The 20,393-nt window shown below is 46.0% G+C and overlaps 1 protein-coding gene across 1 annotated transcript in view; it reads left to right on the top strand.

The window, feature by feature from the left end:
* LOC136395372 (integrin beta-2-like) overlaps positions 1-7,222 on the top strand; it is a 28,897-nt gene extending 21,675 nt beyond the window's left edge. The window contains exons 9-16 of the mRNA XM_066370023.1: positions 815-904; positions 1,792-1,932; positions 3,229-3,416; positions 3,510-3,748; positions 3,896-4,115; positions 4,527-4,747; positions 6,412-6,578; positions 6,801-7,222. Coding sequence (XP_066226120.1) covers positions 815-904; positions 1,792-1,932; positions 3,229-3,416; positions 3,510-3,748; positions 3,896-4,115; positions 4,527-4,747; positions 6,412-6,578; positions 6,801-6,863 — 1,329 coding nt within the window. The 3' untranslated portion in view covers positions 6,864-7,222. The remainder of the gene's footprint in view (positions 1-814; positions 905-1,791; positions 1,933-3,228; positions 3,417-3,509; positions 3,749-3,895; positions 4,116-4,526; positions 4,748-6,411; positions 6,579-6,800) is intronic.
* Positions 7,223-20,393: the final 13,171 nt, after the last annotated feature.

Genomic DNA, 20,393 nt, shown 5'->3' on the forward strand with positions numbered 1-20,393 from the left:
GCAGAGTCCCACAGTGGGGGTGGAGAGAGGTGGGTGGTGGAAGCCAGAGAGGGTTTGTGACAAGGACGTATTGGTCCTCATGGGCTCGATGGAGTTGACAGGACTCCATTCTGGGGAGTCACAGCAGAGCTTTAAAGCAAGAAATTGATGCAACTATCTGTAAGATAAAGTGAATGATATCATGACCCTTAAACCAGATTAAGGCGAGTGTGTGGGAGAAAGAGACCAAAGGGTCCCTGGAGGTTGTCCCCAGGCCTGTCTGCATCATAGGTGCTTTGACCTGCTACCCCATGGACACAGCTGAACCAGCTGACCGTGACCTGCCAGAACCAGCTATCATATTGTTTCTAACATGATCATTGCTAAAATTCAATTATATCAACTCATTGAAATGCTCTAAACTCACCCCTTTCTGATGCTTTGGCATATTTTTGATCACCTATGGCCTGGATTTTTACTGATCATATCTGCATGGTGGGAACCCTACCTAACCATGGCAAGGCATATCTCTCCCCAGTTCTATGTTCAGTGATATCAGTAATGCAAAATCAACCCAGGGGGACTATTTCTTCCAAGGAAATTAGCAAATACTATAATCAGGGTTTTTTCCCGAGAGCCTGATGTTAACAGTAAACCAGCATACCACTGACCATGCACTATCTTAACTAAATACTGTAAGAAACCAAGTGGGGGATTGTCCCAGTCTTTGTACAGGTGAGAAGGGACACTCAAAGGTGTAACAAACCTGTGAATGCTGAGGTTTCTATGATCCCAGGGTGTCACCCGTGACCCAACTGGTCTTCTTACCTGACAGAAGCTCACCGAGATTATCCCCAAATCGGCGGTTGGGGAGCTGTCAGAAGACTCCAGCAATGTGGTCCAGCTCATTAAGAACGCCTACAATGTGAGTCCCTGGGTGCTCTGTGGGGACCAGACCTCAGCACAGATGCTGCCACCCTGCAGGTCAACAAAAGGGTGTTCTGCAGAGGAGAGCCTGTGTGTGTATGGGCCACCACTGGCATTGTGGACACACTGACACTGGGCTTCCCAAGGGCAGCTGTGTCCTCTCTTGTTGATGGCGTTTTCTCTGCCATGTTGGACCCTCACCAGGGCCTTCTCTGTAACACAGGCCCAGGACTTCTTCTTGGCCAAAAGTCCTGTTGGCTTCCTTGAGCCAAGCTTGCTGGGAGCTCCTGATAAATGCTGAAGCCATTGAATTTAGTTAGAGCCCCCACTGAGGACGTTGTGATGGCTTCTTGTACGTTTCTGGGCCCTAGACCCCGAATCTGGCCCACATGAAACCCAGCTGCTGCCTGGGGATGGTCCCATCTTTTCCAGATGGTGCCTCCCTCATTGGCACATTCACCATCTCTCTGCCTATCTCTTTGTCTGTCTGTCTGTCTGTCTGTCTCTCTCTCTCTCAATATCTTTATCTCTCTGACTTTCTCCCTGTCCTTCTCTCTCTGTCTCTGTCTTTCATGCACTTAAACAGTTTTCCAAGTGCCATCTGTGTCGGGCACTGAGTCAGTGGTGGGGGGATGGTCAAGCCCATTCTCATGGGGTTGTGATCTATCAATCCCCACATTGACTTGTCTTGAGGGCAAGGCCAGACATTGGTGACTCCCACACCCACTGCACCCCATGCAGGACCAACCACTCCCCAGCTCTTAGTCAGCCCTGTGGGCGAGGGGTGGGGCATGAGAATTGGGTGGAGTGCAAAAGCCATCACCTAGAAAGTCCCGGGAATAACAGAACAATCCTCCTTAATCGGCAGCTGCTCTTTGCCCACAGAAACTCTCCTCCAGAGTCTTTCTGGATCACAACACCCTCCCTGACTCCCTGAAAGTCACCTACGACTCCTTCTGCAGTAACGGAGGATCGCTAATGAACCAGCCCAGAGGGGACTGTGACGGTGTCCAGATCAACGTCCCGGTGAGGTTCCATCCCCAAATTCTGGAAGATACTCTCCAGTGATAGCTGGAAGGAAGTGCATCTAGGCCAAAGAGAAAGCTCAGGAACAAGTCAGGGGCAGTAGCCAAGGTCCACCGGAGGTCCAGTTCCCTTCCTCTAAAATCCTCTCTGAGGTGGAATGGTACTTGTGTACATTTATGTCGTAACTGTTTAAGGAGGAGCAGGTGGTGCCCTTAGCACTGTCCTTGGCAAAAGGCATCCAGGTTACCAACAGTGAAGACTCCCCTAGTGTAGTCCTAATGACTGTGAGGTCGTCAGCGCCCCCTGGGAGCAGACGCTGGAATAGCCCGTCCCCACAAATAAGGGCAGTCCTTCTACACACTTCACATTTGGGTTGGTTTTCCTGATTTATGATTTTGTTTTGTTTTTTGAAAACACATTAAATCACGGGCACAACGGATGATTAGAAATAAATACTGACTTGTTTCTTTAATATTTTAAACTTACGATGACCATAGCAATTTCATTTTTCCTTTCACTGGCTGTGAACTAATATTCAGCAAAATACTTGCTTTTATTGCATTTTTAAATATGACATTAAAATTCACTCAGACATGTTACTTACTAAATCTTGCATGTGAACTTTTACTGAATTGTCTCCTTCTTGCACTGGGTGATTCACATGGGAATTTATTCAATCTTGTTGTTGGCTGATTGCTTCTTACACACACATTTTTCCTGATATTTCTGCTCTATGTTAATGGGCCATTTGGAAATTCACTGAAATTGATTTGGGGATGCCTTGCTGTAGACAAGCTGGTGCTCTCAGAGGCTCAGTGCTGGTGTCCACGTCAAGTGTGCGTGTGGCTGACGGGGACTCTGCTCTGTCCCACTCTGTCCTCTCAGGCATGATCTTGACCCTTTATTCAGGGTCAGAACACAATTCTGCGTTCAGAACTTAGGACTTCCAGTGGGATTCGGGCACTTCAGCATTCTGGACTCAGAGACAAAGTGTATGTCCTTTACAAAGTCACTTTAAAACCCTTTTGAATGCTGTGTCATAGAAAGTATTCTAAAAACTGTCTCCCAGTCTATGACCAGGCCAGGATGTCGAGTGCAGAGAGTCGCCTGCAACTGCTGTGTTCCAGCCTCTCGTCCTTTCCTCATCTCAAGACCCGAGTCCCGGAGAACCCCAGTGTCCCGTGTTCTTCCCCCTCCCCATCTCCATCCACTCCTTCTAGGCACCTGAGAGGCCAGGAAGCAGGGTCCTGAATCTGGTGTCTTGGTCTAGCTGGAGCCCTGCCATTCCCCATACAGGTCACCTTCCAGGTGAAAGTCACTGCCACAGAGTGCGTCCAGGAGCAGTCATTTGTCATCCGGGCACTGGGCTTCACAGACACAGTGACTGTGAGGATACTTCCCCAGTGCGAGTGCCAGTGCAGGGACAGAAGCCCGGACCGCAGTCACTGCAGTGACAAGGGCTCTGTCGAGTGTGGCATCTGCAGGTGAGTCTCCCCAGCCCACCCCTGTGCAGGAGCCACACTCAGCAGCAAAGGGTCCTGAACCGGGAGCCCTGCTCTGTGTCCCTCCTGCTCCAGGTGCGATGCCGGCTACATCGGGAAGAGCTGTGAGTGCCAGACACAAGGCCGGAGCAGCCAGGAGCTAGAAGGCAGCTGCCGGAAAGACAACAGTTCCATCATTTGCTCGGGGCTGGGGGACTGTATCTGCGGGCAGTGCGTGTGCCACATGAGCGACGTGCCCAACAAGAAGATCTTCGGACAGTTCTGCGAGTGTGACAACGTGAACTGCGAGCGCTATAAGGGCCAAATCTGCGGTGGTGAGTTCCTGGGGGTGGGCGGTGGGGACAGAGAAGCAGGCGGACCCACATATGCAGGTCCTGTGTCTGGGCCCTGTTGAGTCGAAGGTCAGTTCAGTGTGTCTGGGGCTGTGTGGGGTGACTCACAGTGGCCCTGCTGTCTTCCAGGTCGTGGTGAGTGCCGCTGTGGCAAGTGCAACTGCAATCCGGGCTATGAGGGCTCGGCCTGCCAGTGCCAGCAGTCCACAGATGGCTGCTGGAATCGGCAGGGGTCACTGTGCAGTGGCCGTGGCCAGTGCCTCTGCAACCAGTGCCAGTGCGACGCAGGTTACCAGGAGCCTACTTGTGAGGAATGCCCAAGCTGCCCATCGCCCTGCGGCCGGTACATGTAAGTGCTTGCCTCCCTGACACTGGTGCACTTGTGAGCCTCCAGCAGAAACCCTGGACTGGCTGAGGTCCAGGAGGGGATGAGGGCTCTTGCAGGCTCCCTCTTCCAGACTTTTGCACATCTACTGCTGTCCTGCAGCTCTGGGGTCATAAGCCATCCTGGACCCCGCCTGTCAGGCGTCCAGTTCCCAAGGGCTCTGCCCACCTCACTCCCCAGGAGCAACCCCTCCTACCCCCGCCACATAGACCACACTGGCTCCGGCATCAGCCCCAGGCACCCAGGACCCACCCCACCTGAGCACCCCTGGCGCCCGGACACCGGAGCTCTCTATGATATTGCACACCCTCGCACATGCTCTCACACCCGTGTACTCCCTGTTGCACACATGCTCACGCAGCAGCTCTTCCGTAGCTCCTGTGCCGAGTGCCGGAAATTCGACAAGGGCCCCTTCGTGAAGAACTGCAGTGTGGAGTGTCAGAGCCTGACACTGAAGAACAACCCTGATGAGCTGAATCAGTCTAAGAACCAGCGGAAGTGCAAGGAGCGTGACTCAGAGGGCTGCTGGCTGACCTACACCCTGGGGCAGGTGGATGGGAGGGACACATATGTCATCCATGTGGACGAAATTCGAGGTGAGACCCCACCAGGCAGAACATGGGTGTCAGATCTCGGGTCATTGGGCCTCTGGTGATGTCAAGGCTTCTGCACAGGGCCACCTTCTAATCGGAGTGCAGGCCTGGCTAGGTCAGGTGAGCATCCTGGACTGTGGTCCACCTGCCCCAGACCCTTTCCTCCAGTCTCTGACCTCACCTCCAGGTGAACGATGGGCAGTGGACAGCTTGTCTCCTTCCTCAAAGGGGATGGGACCATGTTGAAGGGATACATGCCCTGAGTTAGTGATTACCCACAGATGCTGACTGAGGACTGGAGCGCTGTGTCCCAGTCTGGTCCAAGCATGGCTATGTGAGCTATGGAAAATCCGAGTGCTCTGACCTCAATACTGGAGGTGGGTGTAGTGGCTCCAGGAGACCAGACACCCCGTTTCCCATGTGCTTCATACTGTATCTGGCCTAGTAGTGGTAAAGGACACAGAGACACCAACCCTGTCATCCTGGGGTTTCTTTGACTAGTGGGTGGCAGCCCCTAACCCAGCTCCTCAGAAAACTAGTTTCAAGGTGGGACTTAGGGTACAAAGAGCATGTCAGGGGATGCTTCTCGAGTTCAGAGTTTAGAAGGGATCTCAGAGGATGACTCATTGCAGTTCAGACCAGAGCATGAGAGTATCTGGCATGGGGAACAGAGAGTACACAGGCAGAGGCACTGAATGCCTGTAATTCAAGGCTCTGGGAGTCCTACAAGGCATTTGGTACTCCTTCCAAACATAGTAAGGAGCCCTTAGCAGAATTTCAGGACAAAGAGTCTCATTGTCCTGAAATGAGGTAGCCTGAGTAGATGCTGACCCATATGGGGCTGGAGAACACAGGACTTCGAGAGGTCTGGTGGATGCAGACGTGGAGGAGCTGCTCGAGGTCCAGGCATTGAAGTTTGGTGATGGATGGGGTGGGATGGCATGGGTTGTGAGGGTGGTGAGGACAGAGGACAGAACTGCCCATGGATGAAACACAGAACACTATCTGGAGGAACGGTGGATAGATGCAGGATCCATAGGCCATGACAGGTGGGAGAGTTAGGTCAGTTTAGAGGAGGTACATAGGATGACAATAACAAACCATGTGTGGGACACTGGGACTTAAGGTAAACACACTCCAATGGAATGGCTTAAGGGCTTTAGACAACCAGCATGGAGATCCCACAAACTCTCAGCATCCCCTCCCCATTTCCTAGTCAGAGATGCTGAAAGAACACAGGGCTGGGAGGCCCAGCCACTCGCGTGACAGCACATGGGCCAACAGTGTGTTGGGGCCCTTACAGGATTGAGACCTGTTCCCAGCTTCCCTCCCCAGATGGGAGCCCTCGTGTGGCTTAGAGAGCACAGCAGTGTCCTGTCCATGCTCTGTCCTGGCTAGCTGGTAACCTGGGCCCCTCTTTCTTTGTAAACAAGAGTCCTTGCAGTTTCATTTGTAACTGCATGGCTTGGCCTTGTCTCTAGTCCTGCCCTTACCTGGACTAGTGGCTGGGTCAGGGTATTCACTCAACTCTTGTGGCTATAACCCAAATAGTAGGAAAGCTCTGTCACCTGAGCACTGTGCAATGAGCTGGGATGCCCCCCCCCCCGCCAGGCCTGGTAGCTGGAGAGGGCAACACTCAGGATGCATGTGCTTTCTCCTTACCTTAGAGTGTCCAAAAGGCCCCAACGTAGCTGCCATCGTGGGAGGCACTGTGGCAGGAGTCGTGCTGATTGGCGTCCTTCTGCTGGTCATCTGGAAAGCTCTAACCCATCTGAGTGACCTCAGGGAATACAAGCGCTTTGAGAAGGAGAAACTAAAGTCTCAGTGGAACAATGTGAGTGGCCATCCCAGGGGGCATAAGGCCGCTAGTCCCACATAGAGGTCCTTACCCTCCAGCCCTTCTGTAACTCCCACACGTGGCTGCCACCTACCCTCCACCCATCCTTAGAACTGCTGAGCCAAAGCCCTGCCAACAGAACTAGACCAGCAGCAAGGACACCTCCTCTAAGCTCCTCCCATTTTTGCACTCATAAGTCCCATTTGCTTTTCTCACCAGGATAACCCCCTTTTCAAGAGTGCCACCACAACAGTCATGAACCCCAAGTTTGCTGAGAGTTAGGGCACTTGGTGAAGATGAGATCATCTGAACCAACCGGATGGAATCACCCCCAAATCACATCTCCTCCATCAAGCCGGCCACGATCCTGCTCCATAGACATAATTTACAACGTCTCGACAAGTCCATTCATTAAGTGATAATCCAGTGTTTCTGACCCTGAAAATGACAGATACAGCCCAGTGATTATGTGGACTCCTTAGGAGACACAGTCCCCCTTTCTGACATGTATAACCTTTTGATTGAGACTTGCAAAAGGAATTGCTAAATAAAGTCTTATGAGATTAGATACGTGTTTTCCTGTGTAAAACTGAGGATGGCAGTCTAATGAATGTTGGTAAAAACTTATTTGTTTGCACTTCTCAGGTATAAATTCACATCCATTGATAACATTGTTCTTCAATCATGTGTATAGAAAACAATAAACTTTCCTAGAGTGTCTCCATGGGAGCTTGCTCTGCAGGCTGTGTCCTCCCTCCTCTCCACATTCTTGACATACTTGGAGGGTCCATGTTGACTTCAATCCCTGGCCCAGGGCTCAACTTTCTTGTCTCTTCCTCACCTGTTAGCCATGCATATAGGGCCTCTCTTGGTCTCAGTCTCTACCACATGTAGGCAGGTTTTAGAAGACATGAGGCAGCCCCATCAAAGAAGGTTCTTGCAGAGCCTAAAGAGGGTGGGGCATGCCCAGAAATAAGCTTCTATCACCTCCTCTTTAGTGTCTACACCTGCTCTTGGGAGCTGGGGTGCGGGAGGCAAGTGAGTTTAAAGTGAGTGGTTTTTCCCTATCCATCTCATGGGATGACCTGGAATTCATACCTGATCCAGTGCCATTTGGCCAAGTGACCCAGCCAAGTCTGTATAATTACCATCATGGCCTTATCCCAGAGGGAGAACAAGACATGTGAGCACCTGCCAGTTGGCACTGTGTCAGCAGGGTCTGGGTGTAGCCAGTGAGAGCCCATCAGGGTGGGGAATCCAGGGATCTCAGAAAAGGGCTGGAGTCCAGGACTTCAACAGCCTCTGCACCCACAGCAGTACTTTCTACTGTTGCTCATCCCTGTATTGCATAGACAGGAGAGGTGATGGATATGAACACAAGGTTGGGTATTGTGAATCCAAATGCTTGTACATAAACAGGCTTTCAGATGATGCTGGTCCTTTTTTTTTTTTTTTAATCTGGAAATATAGTTCTTTATTACAATTCCAGCATACCTCTTCATTTAAAAACTTCAGTTTGGACCTGGATGGTAGCGCAATGGATAGAGCATCATCCTGAGTGCTGAGATTGCTGGTTAGATCCCAGGGTCCCTGCTCAATCCCAGGGTCGCTGGCATGATCCCGAGAGTGCAGGTTTAAGCCCCGATCAGGACATGTATGAGAAGCAACCAATGGCTGCACAACTAAGTGGAACAATGAGTTAATGCTTCTCTCTTTCTCTCTCTCTCCTTTTCCTCACTCTCAAAACAAAAACAAAAACAAATTCATTTGTTCAAAAAGTACTAATGGAGCTTGGCTAAGTGACTGTCACCATGAAGAAAATGTGGGCAGCCTGACCTGTGGTGGTGCAGTGGATAAAGCGTCGACCTGGACTGCTGAGGCCCCCGGTTTGAAACCATGGGCTTGCCTAGTCAAGGCACATATGGGAGTTGATGCTTCCTGCTCCTCCCCCCTTTCTCTCTCTCTCTCTCTCTCTCTCTCTCTTCTTTCTAAAGTGAATAAATAAATAAAAATAATTCTCTCCTTTCTTCTTTCTAAAATGAATAAATAAATAAAAATAATTTTAAAGAGAGAAAATGTGGGCAAACGTGGAAGCACATGTAGCCACATGGCCAGTACAAAGTTACAAATGACATGTGCTGGAAGGAAAGCACATGACACAGAGCAAGAATAAGAGAAATAGATGATCCAAGATAATTGCAGAATAAATGGAGTTACACTCTCCTCTTCCCAGAACCAAACTGGAATTACGACTAAATTATAGAACAATTAACCTGAATAACCAACCGGAGACTAGCTGAAACAAAGTCTTTTAACCAAGGATTTATAGGAGAAGTCACATCAAGACTGGTAGGAAAGGCAGAAATGTGAAAGGGCTGGCCCTGAAACCATGTGCAGCAGCTGAGAATCTGGAGGGACATGTCAGCTGCAAAGGTCCCTGCATGGAGGAGATTGAAGTCTTAGCCCCACACCAGGCTCCCCAGCCCAGAACACCAGATCTCGGGAGAGGAGCTCACATAACATCTGGCTGTGAATATCAGTGGGGATTCTGTCTGTCAGCGAGAGATAGGCATCTGCTAGAGACACAGGCACCTTCCTAAAAGGTCGGCACACAGAATTTCATCTGTGACCACTCACCCTGGGCTCCAGAGGAGAAGAACAGTTCAGAGTGGACTGTAGTCATGTGAAGAGAGACTGGGTTGTGTGGTTCCAAGAAGAGAACTGAAGGGACAACCACTAGGGTCCCCTTATGTTCCTCTCCCACACCAGCCAAGACGTTACCTTCCCTGAGTCAAGCACCCCTCTCCACACAGTATCAGCCTAAGAGAATGCACTAACCCCTTAGCTCCCCAACTCCCTGTCACCTACCCCACCTAGCTCATGCCCCATGGAGAACTCAGCTCCCTGAGCCCTGGTGTAGACTTTCTTGTAATGCTCTTGAGGTCCTGATAGACTGGAGGCATCAGAGACTGAGCTGTGTGGCTCTGGTTCAAAGGCCATTTCCTCTCCACATGCCTGATCTATGCCTTCCCCAAAGGAAGAGCTACTAGCCCCACCCTCTTGACTCCCAGTGGCCATCCCCTGCTGAGCTTGCATCCTAAAGAACTGTCAGCTGGCTGTGGTCAACCTGGACTCATAGTGCAGACTTTCTTAGAAGTCTCTTGAGGAAGTACAGGCAAAATCAGGGAGAGATTGAGTTTTGTGGATCTAGGGCGGAGGCCATATTTCCGTTGCACACCCAACTGACACCCCCATTCCTGTGCAGAGCCCTCCCTTCACATGGCCAAATCTTGGTCTGTTTGGGCCAAATGAACTCTATTGGCCTTGGCCTGACTACTCCCTGAGACCCTACCCCACCACAAGGTCCACAGGGACCCAGTGAGTAGTGGCTGGCCTTGGTGTACCCTGAGACTTTTGTGAGTGGTCTCAGAACCAGCACTGGTACAGAGTTTGAATCTGTATCAGTCTGGTGAACACCACTCGCCCCTACCTGGTGGCTCACAGAGAACCTGCCTCCAGAGACTCTCAGTGACTGAGCCTAACAAGCAGCTGGCAGGTAGAAGCAGACCATAGGGTACTTTGGGCCCTTTGCTGCCCTTCCTCCCAGGCTTGTTGCTGGTGGAAGCCAGCCTTGGTGTGTAGCTTGTCCTTTTCCATGCACATCCAGACCCAGCAGAGGCAGCCACAAACTATGGGTCCCTTTGTAGCTATAATCAGGTATCCCAGGGCCACTCACAGGTAGCATTTGACATTAACCTGCACTGGAGTCCCCCCAAAAGCCACAGAACCAACACACCTGCTATTGGGTTTTAGATCACATCAGAACATGACTCAATTAGCTCCACAAGTGGCACACCCAAAAGGAGATCTTGGTAGGTTCCATACTCTGGGGTGAATTCTGCCTCATGGGGTCAGCCCACACAGAGCAGGTCATACACTATGGTCAGGGTCAATCTTCATAGTCTGTGAGTCGGCTGGTAAACCCCATCCATGGGTGAACCTACAGCAATCAAGACTCAACCACAATGGGAGGGCTCACATAACTAACACAAGGAACAGTCTTGGAGCACTTAATTCAGGTGATCAGGGAGACTGTGCCTCAAAGTCTCACAAGACACCTGCTACATAAGGTCACCATACCAAGACTGGGAGATATAGCAGATCTACATAATACACAGAAATAAATACAGAGAGGCAGCTGAAATGGGGAGACAACGAAATGTACCCAGATAAAAGAACAGGAGAAATCCCTAGAGAAAGAATTAAATAAAATGAAGCAAGTAATCTACCAGATACAGAGTTCAAAACAATGTTTATAAGGGTGCTCAAGGAACTTAGTGAGAACTTCAACAAAAAGACAGAAAGCATTAAAAAAGACATAGAAACCATAAAAAAGAACCAGTCAGAAATGTAGAATACAATATCTGAAATAAAGACTATACTAGAAGAAATTAATTAATAGCAGGCTAGATAAAGCAGAAGATTGAATCAGAGATTTAGAAGACAAGGAAGCACCACAGGTCAGGAGAAAAAGAATTTTTAAAAATGAGAGTAGTTGCCTGACTTGTGGTGGCGCAGTGGATAAAGCGTCAACCTGGAACACTGAGGTAGCCAGTTCAAAACCCTGGGCTTGCCCGGTCAAGGCACATATGGGAGTTGATGCTTCCTGCTCCTCCTCCTTCTCTCTCTCTCTCTCTCTTCTCTAAAATGAATAAAAATAATTTTTAAAAAATGAGAGCAGTTAAAAGGACCTTTGGGACAACATGAAGTGTAACAATATTCATATCATAAGGGTACCAGAAGGAGAAGAAAGAGTACAAGGAATTCAGAACCTATTTCAAGAAATAATGACTGAAAACTTATGTAACCTGGTGAGGGGAAAAAAACACACACGTCCAGGAAGTACACAGAGTCCCAAGCAAAATGAACTCAAAGAGGCCCATACTAAGACACATCATAATCAAAATGGCAAAGGTTATAGGCAAAAACAGAATCTTAAAAGCAACAATAAAAAGGCAGTTAGATACCTTCAAGTGCTTCCGTAAGATTGTCAGCTCATTTCTCAACAGAAACATTTCAGACCAGAAGGGATTGGTAAAAAATATTCAAAGTGATGAAAAGCAAGGAACTACAGCTAACACTCCTCTACCCAACAAGGCTATCACTTAAAATTGAAAGAGAAATAAGGAGCTTTCCAGACCAAAAGACAAACAAACAAACAAAACTAAAGGTGTTCACTGCCACCAAACCAGTATTAGAAGAAATGTTGGGGGGACTTCTTTAAGAAAAAGAAAGAGTCCACTCTCCCTCCTGGGAGCATGCCCACCCTTTTCCCTTCTCCCTCTTCTTCCCCCATAAGCATGCATCTCCTAAACTCTAAGGGATCCCATGAGACTTGCAACAAGGGGAGGGATAAGCAGCAGCAGCTCATCCTGGACTAAGACCTTGAACCTGTTTCCAATGCCCCTTTTTCTTTGACTCTCCAGTGAGCTGTCAGCAGCCAGGCCTTGGCTCAGTTCTTCTTTCCCATAACATTTCTGGAGAGCCAAAGCCACCCTGCCTGGGCTCTTTCCTATTGCTTCTTCTATCCTAGACCCTTCCTTGTTCCACAGTCCCCAGCTTTAATAAACACACTCTCAAAATTTTAAAAAGTAATAAAACGATGGTGGCGTGGTGGATCAAGCATCGACCTGGAACACTGAGGTCACCGGTTCAAAACCCTGGGCTTGCTTGGTCAAGGCACAGATGAGAGTTGATGCTTCCTGCTCCTCCCCCCTTCTCTTTCTCTTTCTCTCTCTCTCCTCTAAAAAAAAAAAAGAATAAATAAATAAAAATAACTTAAAATAAAAAGTAATAAAACAAAAGAAAAAAGAGAGAAACATAAAGAATAAAATGGTAATACGTACCTATCAATAATCACTCTAAATGTAAATGGATTAAATACTCCAATCAAAAAACACAGGGTAGCTGAATAGATAAGAAAACAAGACCTATATATGTGTTGTCTACAAGAGACCTACCTCAGCATGAAAAACACATACAGATTGAGAGTAAAGGGATGGAAAATGATATTTCATACAAATAGAAATGAAAAAAAATCTGGAGTAGTAATACTCATCTGACAAAATAGACTTTAAAACAAAGACTATAATAAGAGACAAAGAAGGATATTAAATAATGATAAAGGGAACAATTCAACAAGCAGATGTAACCCATGTAAATATTTATGCACCCAAAATAGAATCCCTAAATATGTAAAACAAGTCTTGATGGACAGGGGAGAGATTGACAGTAATTCAGTCATAGTAGGGGTTTTTAACACACCATTGACATCAATGGAGAGAGCTTCCAGACAGAAAATCAATTAGTGGCCTTAAGTGACACACTAGACCAGAAAAATTTAATTGATATTTTCTGAGCATTACAAGTGCACATGGAACATTTTCTAGGATACACTACATGTTAGGACATAAAACAAGTCTCAATAAATTTAGGAAAATTGAAATCATATCAAGCATCTTTTCTGACTACAGTGATATGAAACTAGAAATCAATTAGAAGACAAAACTGAGGCTAAAAAACATGTTTCTAAACAATAAAGTGTTAACAATAAATCAAGGAAGAAATATAAAAGATACCTTGAGACAAATGAAAATGAAAACACAACAATGCAAAACTATGGGACAAAGCAAAAGCAGTCTTTAGAGGGAAATTCACAGCATTATCAAGAAATGAGAAACTCTCAAACAATCAAGCCTTACACTTAAATGAAGTAGAAAAACAACAACAAACAAAGCCCAAAGTGAACAGAAAGAAGAAGATAATAAAGATCAGAGTGGGCCCTGGCCGGTTGGCTCAGTGGTAGAGCGTCAGCCTGGCGTGCAGGAGTCCCGGGTTCGATTCCCGGCCAGGGCACACAGGAGAAGCGCCCATCTGCTTCTCCACCCCTCCCCCTCTCCTTCCTCTCTGTCTCTCTCTTCCCTTCCTACAGCCAAGGCTCCATTGGAGCAAAGTTGGCCCGGGTGCTGAGGATGGCTCTGTGGCCTCTGCCTCAGGCGCTAGAATGACTCTGGTTATGGCAGAGTGACACCCCAGATGGGCAGAACATCGCCCCCTGGTGGGCATGCTGGGTGGATCCCGGTCAGGAGCATGCAGGAGTCTGTCTGACTGCCTCCCCATTTCCAGCTTCAGAAAAATACAAAAAAAAAAAAAAAAAAGAACAGTACAAAAGATCAATAAAACCAAGAGCTGGTTCTTTAAAAATATAACAATATTGATAAACCTTTAACCAAGTTCATCAAGAAAAAAAAGAGAGAGGACCCAAATAAATAAAATCATAAATGAAAGAGAAGTAACAACTGATAGTACAGATATACAGAAGATTATAAGAAAATATTACAAACAACTATATGCCACAAATTGGGCAATCTGAAAGAAATGGATAAATTTCTAGAAAAATACATTCTTCCAAAACTGAATCAAGAAGAAACAGAAAAACTGAACAGACTGATTACAACTAATGAAATTGAAGAAGTAATCAAAAAACTCTCAACAAACAAAAGTCCTGGACACAGGTGAATTTTACCAAACATTCAAAGAACTAACACCTATCCTTCTCAAACTACTAAAAAAATTCAATGGGAGGGAAGACTCCCAAACTCATTTTATGAGGCTAGCATTATTCTTACTCCAAAACCAAACAAAAAAACTACAAAGAAATAAAATTGTAAATCAATATCCCTGATGAACATAGATGCAAAAATCCTCAACAAAATATTAGCAAATAGAATTCATCAATACATTAAAAAGATAATACATCATTACCAAGTGGTATTTATTCCTGGGATGCAAGGTTGGTACAATATCTGCAGATCAATTAATGTGATACACCACATAAACAAAACTAAGGAAAAAAATCATATAATCATATCCATAGATGCAGAAAAACCATTTGACGAAATCCAGCACCCATTTATGATAAAAAACTCTCAGCAAAGTGGGAATAGAGAAAACATACCTCAACAGAATAAAGGCCATATATGACAAACCCACAGCTAACATCATACTAAACAAGGAAAAATTACAAGTATTTCCCTTAAGATCAGCAACAAGAAAGGGATGTTCACTTTCACCACTCTTATTCAATATAGTACTGGAAGTCCTAGCCACTGCAACCAGAAAAAAGGAAGAAATATAAGGCATCCAGATTGAAAAGGGAGAAGTAAAACTGTCACTATTTGTAGATGACATGTTACTGTATATAGAGAACCCTAAAGATTCCACCAAAAAACTACTAGAACTGATAAATAAATTGAGTACGATAGCAGGATACAAAATAAACATTCAGAAATTAGTTGCATTTGTATATACCAGAAATGAACTATTGAAAAGGGAAACTAAGAAAACAATTCCATTTATACACTATTTTTTTATTTTTGTTTATTTATTTATTTATTTTACAGAGACAGAGAGAGAGTCAGAGAAAGGGATAGATAGGGAGAGACAGAAACGGAGAGATGAGAAGCATCAATTATTAGTTTTTTCGTTGCGACACCTTAGTTGTTCATTGATTGCTTTCTCATATGTGCCTTGACCATGGGCCTTCAGCAGACCGAGCAACCCATTGCTTGAGCCAGCGACCTTGGGTCCAAGCTGGTGAGCTTTGCTCAAACCAGACGAGCCCATGCTCAAGCTGGAAACCTCGGGGTCTCGAACCTGGGTCCTTCCGCATCCCAGTCCAATGCTCTACCCACTGTGCAACTGCCTGGTCAGGCAAGAATTCCATTTATAATTACATAAAAAAATATCCAAGAATAAATTTAACCAAGGAAGTAAAAGATCTGTACATAAAAATGTATAAAACACTGAAGAAAGACGGCCCTGGCCTATTGGCTCAGTCGTAGAGCATTGGCCTGGTGTGCAGGAGTCCCGGGTTCGATTCCCGGCCAGGGCACACAGGAGGAGTGCCCATCTGCTTCTCTACCCCTCCCCCTCTCCTTCCTCTCTGTCTCTCTCTTCCCTTCCTGCAGCCAAGGTTCCATTGGAGCAAAGTTGACCGGGACGCTGAGGATGGCTCTGTGGCCTCTGCCTCAGGCGCTAGAATGGCTCTGGTTGCAACAGAGTGATGCCCCAGATGGGCAGAGCATTGCCCCCTGGTGGGCGTGCTGGGTGGATCCTCGTCGGGCGCATGCGGGAGTCTGTCTGACTGCCTCCCCGTTTCCAACTTCAGAAAAATACAAAAAACAAAACAAAACAAACAAACAAAAAAAAACACTGAAGAGGCCCTGGCCGGTTGGCTCAGCAGTAGAGCGTCGGCCTGGCGTGCGGGGGACCCGGTTTCGATTCCCGGCCAGGGCACATAGGAGAAGCGCCCATTTGCTTCTCCACCCCCACCCCCTCCTTCCTCTCTGTCTCTCTCTTCCCCTCCCGCAGCCAAGGCTCCATTGGAGCAAAGATGGCCCAGGCGCTGGGGATGGCTCCTTGGCCTCTGCCCCAGGCGCTGGAGTGGCTCTGGTCATGGCAGAGCGACGCCCCGGAGGGGCAGAGCATCACCCCCTGGTGGGCAGAGCTTCGCCCCTGGTGGGCGCGCCGGGTGAATCCCGGTCGGGCGCATGCGGGAGTCTGTCTGACTGTCTCTCCCCGGTTCCAGCTTCAGAAAAGTACAAAAATAAAATAAAATAAAAAAAACACTGAAGAAAGAAATTGAAAAAGATACAAATGAATGGAAGCATATATAAAGCTCATGGATAGGGAAAATTAACATAATTAAAATGCCCATACTACCCAAAACAATCTATAGATTTAATGCAATTCTTATCAAAATAACAATAGAAGAATTTAAAAAACTAGAACAAATAACCCAAAAATTTATGTGGAACTACAAAGACCTTGAATAGCCACAGCAATCTTGAGAAAAAAGAACTAAGTGGGAGATATCACACTACCTGAATCAAACTATACTATAAGTCTTTAGTAATCAAAGCATCATGCTACTGGCATAAAAACGGACATACAGATCAATGGAACAGAATAGAGAGCACAGAAATAACCACACCCTTATGTAGCTAATTAGTATTTGACAAAAGGATCAAGAACATACAATGGGGTAAAGACAGTATATTCAATAAACGATGTTTTGAAAATTGGACAGATACTTGCAAAAAGTAAAACTAGACTACCTGTCCTGACCAGTGGTAGCACTGTGAATAGCGCATTGACCTGGGATGCTGAAGTCCCAGGTTTGAAACCCCAAGGTTGCCAGCTAGAGCACAGGTTCACCAACTTGAGCACGTTGTTGCTGGCTTGAGCATGGGATTGTCAAAATGATCCCATGGTCACTGGCTTGAACTCAAAGGTCGCTGGCTTGAGACCAAGGCCGCTGGTTTGAGCAAGGGGTCACTGGCTCAGCTGGAGCCTCCTGGTCAAGGCATGTATGAGAAGCAATCAATGAACAACTAAAGTGTTCCAACTATGAGTTGATGCTTCTCATCTCTCTCCCTTCCTCTCTTTCTCTTTTTCTCTATCTCTCTCTCTCTTAAAACAAACAAACAAACAAAAACCCACAAAAAACTAGACCACCTACTTACACCATATACAAAAATGAACTCAAAATGGATTCAAGACTTAATGTAAGATTTGAAACTATAAAACTCTTAGAAAAACATATAGGCAGTAAACTCTGACATTTTCTCTTAGGAGTTCTTTTTTTCTGTTTTATCTCCTCAGGCAAAGGAAACAAAAGAAGAAGATGAACAAATGGGACTACATCAAACCAAAAAGTTTTTGCACAGCAAAGCAAACCATCAATAAAACAAAAAACCTACTGAATGAGAGAGCACATTCACCAAAGATACATCTGATAGGGGATTAATATCCAAATGCATAAAGAACTCATACAACTCAACACTAAAAAAAAACAATTTAATTAAAAAATGGGCGGAGGACCTGAACAGACATTTCTCTAGAGGACATACAGATGGCCAATAGACATATGAACAGATGCTCAATGTCACTAATCATCAGAGAAATGCAAATTAAAACTACAATGAAATAACATCTCATACTTGTTAGAATGGCTACCATCAATAAATTAACAAACATAAAGTGTTGATGAGAATGTGGAGAAAAGGGAATGCAGATTGGTGCAGTGACTATGGAAAACAGTATGGAGGGTCCTCAAAAAATTAAAAATAGAACTGCATTATGACCCAATAATTCTATTTCTATGTATATATCCAAAGAAAGAATATATGCATCCCAATGTTCACTGCAGCATTATTTACAATAGCCAAGATATGAAGCAACCCAAGTGCCTATTAATGGACAGGTAGATAAAAAACCTGTGGTACATATATACACAGAATATTACTTGGCCATAAAAAAATGAATGAAATATTACCATTTGCAACAGCATGGATGGACCTAGATGGTATTATGCTAAGTGAATTATATATGATTCCATTATATATACATGGAATCTAAAGGATATAAATGAACAAAGAAGAAGAAAGCAACTCCTAGATACAGAGAACAGACTGATGGTTGCCAGAGAGAAAGGATCTGAGAGAATGGGTGAAAATGGTGAAAGGATTAAGAGGTACAAATTGGTAGTTAAAAAATAGTCTCAATGATGCAAAGTACATCATAGGCAATATAGTCAATAGTGTATGGTGCCAGGTGGGTACAAAAAATATCAGGCGGAACACTTTATAAAGTATATCATTGTTTAACCATTATGTTGTACACCTGAAACTGATACAAAATAATATTAAATGTAAACAGTAATTGAAAAATAAAATAACATTAAAAAAAAGATTGAGAGAAATAAAACTGAGTCCCTCACCCACTGAATTTCAACTGCTAATAATTTTCACAGCTGCTTGTCCCGGAGCTCTCCCCATTCTGTGGAGAGGGTCACCAGGATGTATAGATTCCTACCTGCCCAGCTCAGAACTCCTCTGACGTTAACATTTTCCTGCCTGGTATGTCTCAGAGGCCTCAGTGCCTTTCTTCATTCCACCTAACTCCAGGGATTCATGCCTCGCCCACCATCAGGCTGCAGTGTGACAAAGGCTGTGCCTACACACCTGCCTTGGTCCCCACCATCCCAGCAATCACCTCGCATCATTCATTTCCCACTCTGGTGACTGGTCCTCTTTGTAAACCAGTATATTTGAAACAGACTAGCCAAAGACTAATTCTTCACCTTAGAGGTGCCACATCTTTCCATGCCTAGGAAGAAAAAATCAGTCTTTACTTTATCTACCCCAAATTGTCAAACCCAACTGTTGGGCAGATAAAATATATTATGCTCACTTTGTTAAAGATGGCACTGCCCACATGGAAGCCTATCGCCCAGGTGATATCAATGTGTGTTGGGGGCAGGCTGTAGGCAGGCAGGATCCTTGTAGCCTGGGGCTTGGTTTTAAGACTAAGCCTTTCCCACCCTTTTTGATGTGGGGTGGTGCAATCCCATCATGCCCCAGATAAGTGACTTTGTATTAGAGATTTTCCTATTTTGTATATTGGATTAAAGGTTTTGATTTCTACACTATAAAATGGGGGCAGAACAGGAGCGTGCTCTCTTGGTTCCTGAGATTATCATTAGAGGAGAGCAGAGAAAGGCCACGTGGAGGAGGCCAGGGAAAGCAGCCAAGATGGCGGAGTGTTGAGTGAGAAGCCAGTTTGTGCAGTTTGTGCAGGGAGAAGGAGATGGGGAACAGAGGTGAATAAGTCTGGTGAGCTAGAAACCTTTGATTCTAGGAAACTCGGATTAAGTCAGTAGCTTTGTGAGCACTGAATGTGAGTGGGTTTTGGAGCCCAGTGTGTGTTTTTACTTGCCCGCCGGGTGCAAGTTAGGATTAAAGATGATGGCCCACCTGTTTTTGGCTCCATTGTTTCTTTACCGACTGTCCGAATCCAATGCGAACCTGCATGGGCCAGGCGGCTGTGATGGTGGCCTTGGATACTGGCTTTACATCAACTACATATGACAAAAGTGGGCTGCAGGGCATCTTCACCTCCCCCTTGTAAATGTTAGTGGCTGTCTTGACCTTTCCCTTTATCACCCCTTTGCAAGTGAACACACTGTCATACGTGGTCTGTATGCTAAAGGTACACACTGTATGTCACGCAGGTGTGTCCAGGAAAGTCCCTCAAAGTGCTCTCCTTCCTTTGGTTCTCCTCAGTGGGGTGAGGGTCTTTTGGATATCCATGTAAGAATGTCCAAACGTATAAAGAATTTTTATGAGTTTATTTGAGCCAAATTGACAACAGAGCAGGAACCAAGATCTCAAATGCTCTGACAGTTTTGCCATTCTTTTTGTACATTTGGAACCAAGGAGGGAATATAACGAAGTTTACTTGAAGGTGAGAGAAAGCAAGGAGGGAAATTCATATGATTAGATTACAGGATAGTTAACAAGGTCATGTGCTCCCTTGGGGGGTGCTTAACATCTGAGGGCTCTGAAAGAGATTACTCTCGCATTTCAGTAGTTAACCTAGATGCACAGGGACAATGAACAGGGCTTGCTTAAGGCAAAGATAACCTTTTATTTAAGAAGTTATATGCCTGTGACTCCACATCTTGACCATGAGCTAGAGATTTATGATCAGTTCATCCTGTAAGGTTACTTCCCTGCACTGACTTAATGCAATGCCCCTTTTCACTTTATAGGGGTGAGGCGGAGGCGGTGTCTGGGGAGAGGGTGGTAGTGGTGTGTGGATGAACTGCCAGAGATCAGGATGCGCCTACAGCAGGACTCTGAAGGACTGGAGGGGCGGGGTGTCGGCGGGGAATGGCCGGCAAGGACG

The sequence above is a fragment of the Saccopteryx leptura genome, chromosome 2 (assembly GCF_036850995.1).
Source record: "Saccopteryx leptura isolate mSacLep1 chromosome 2, mSacLep1_pri_phased_curated, whole genome shotgun sequence".
NCBI lineage: Eukaryota > Metazoa > Chordata > Mammalia > Chiroptera > Emballonuridae > Saccopteryx > Saccopteryx leptura.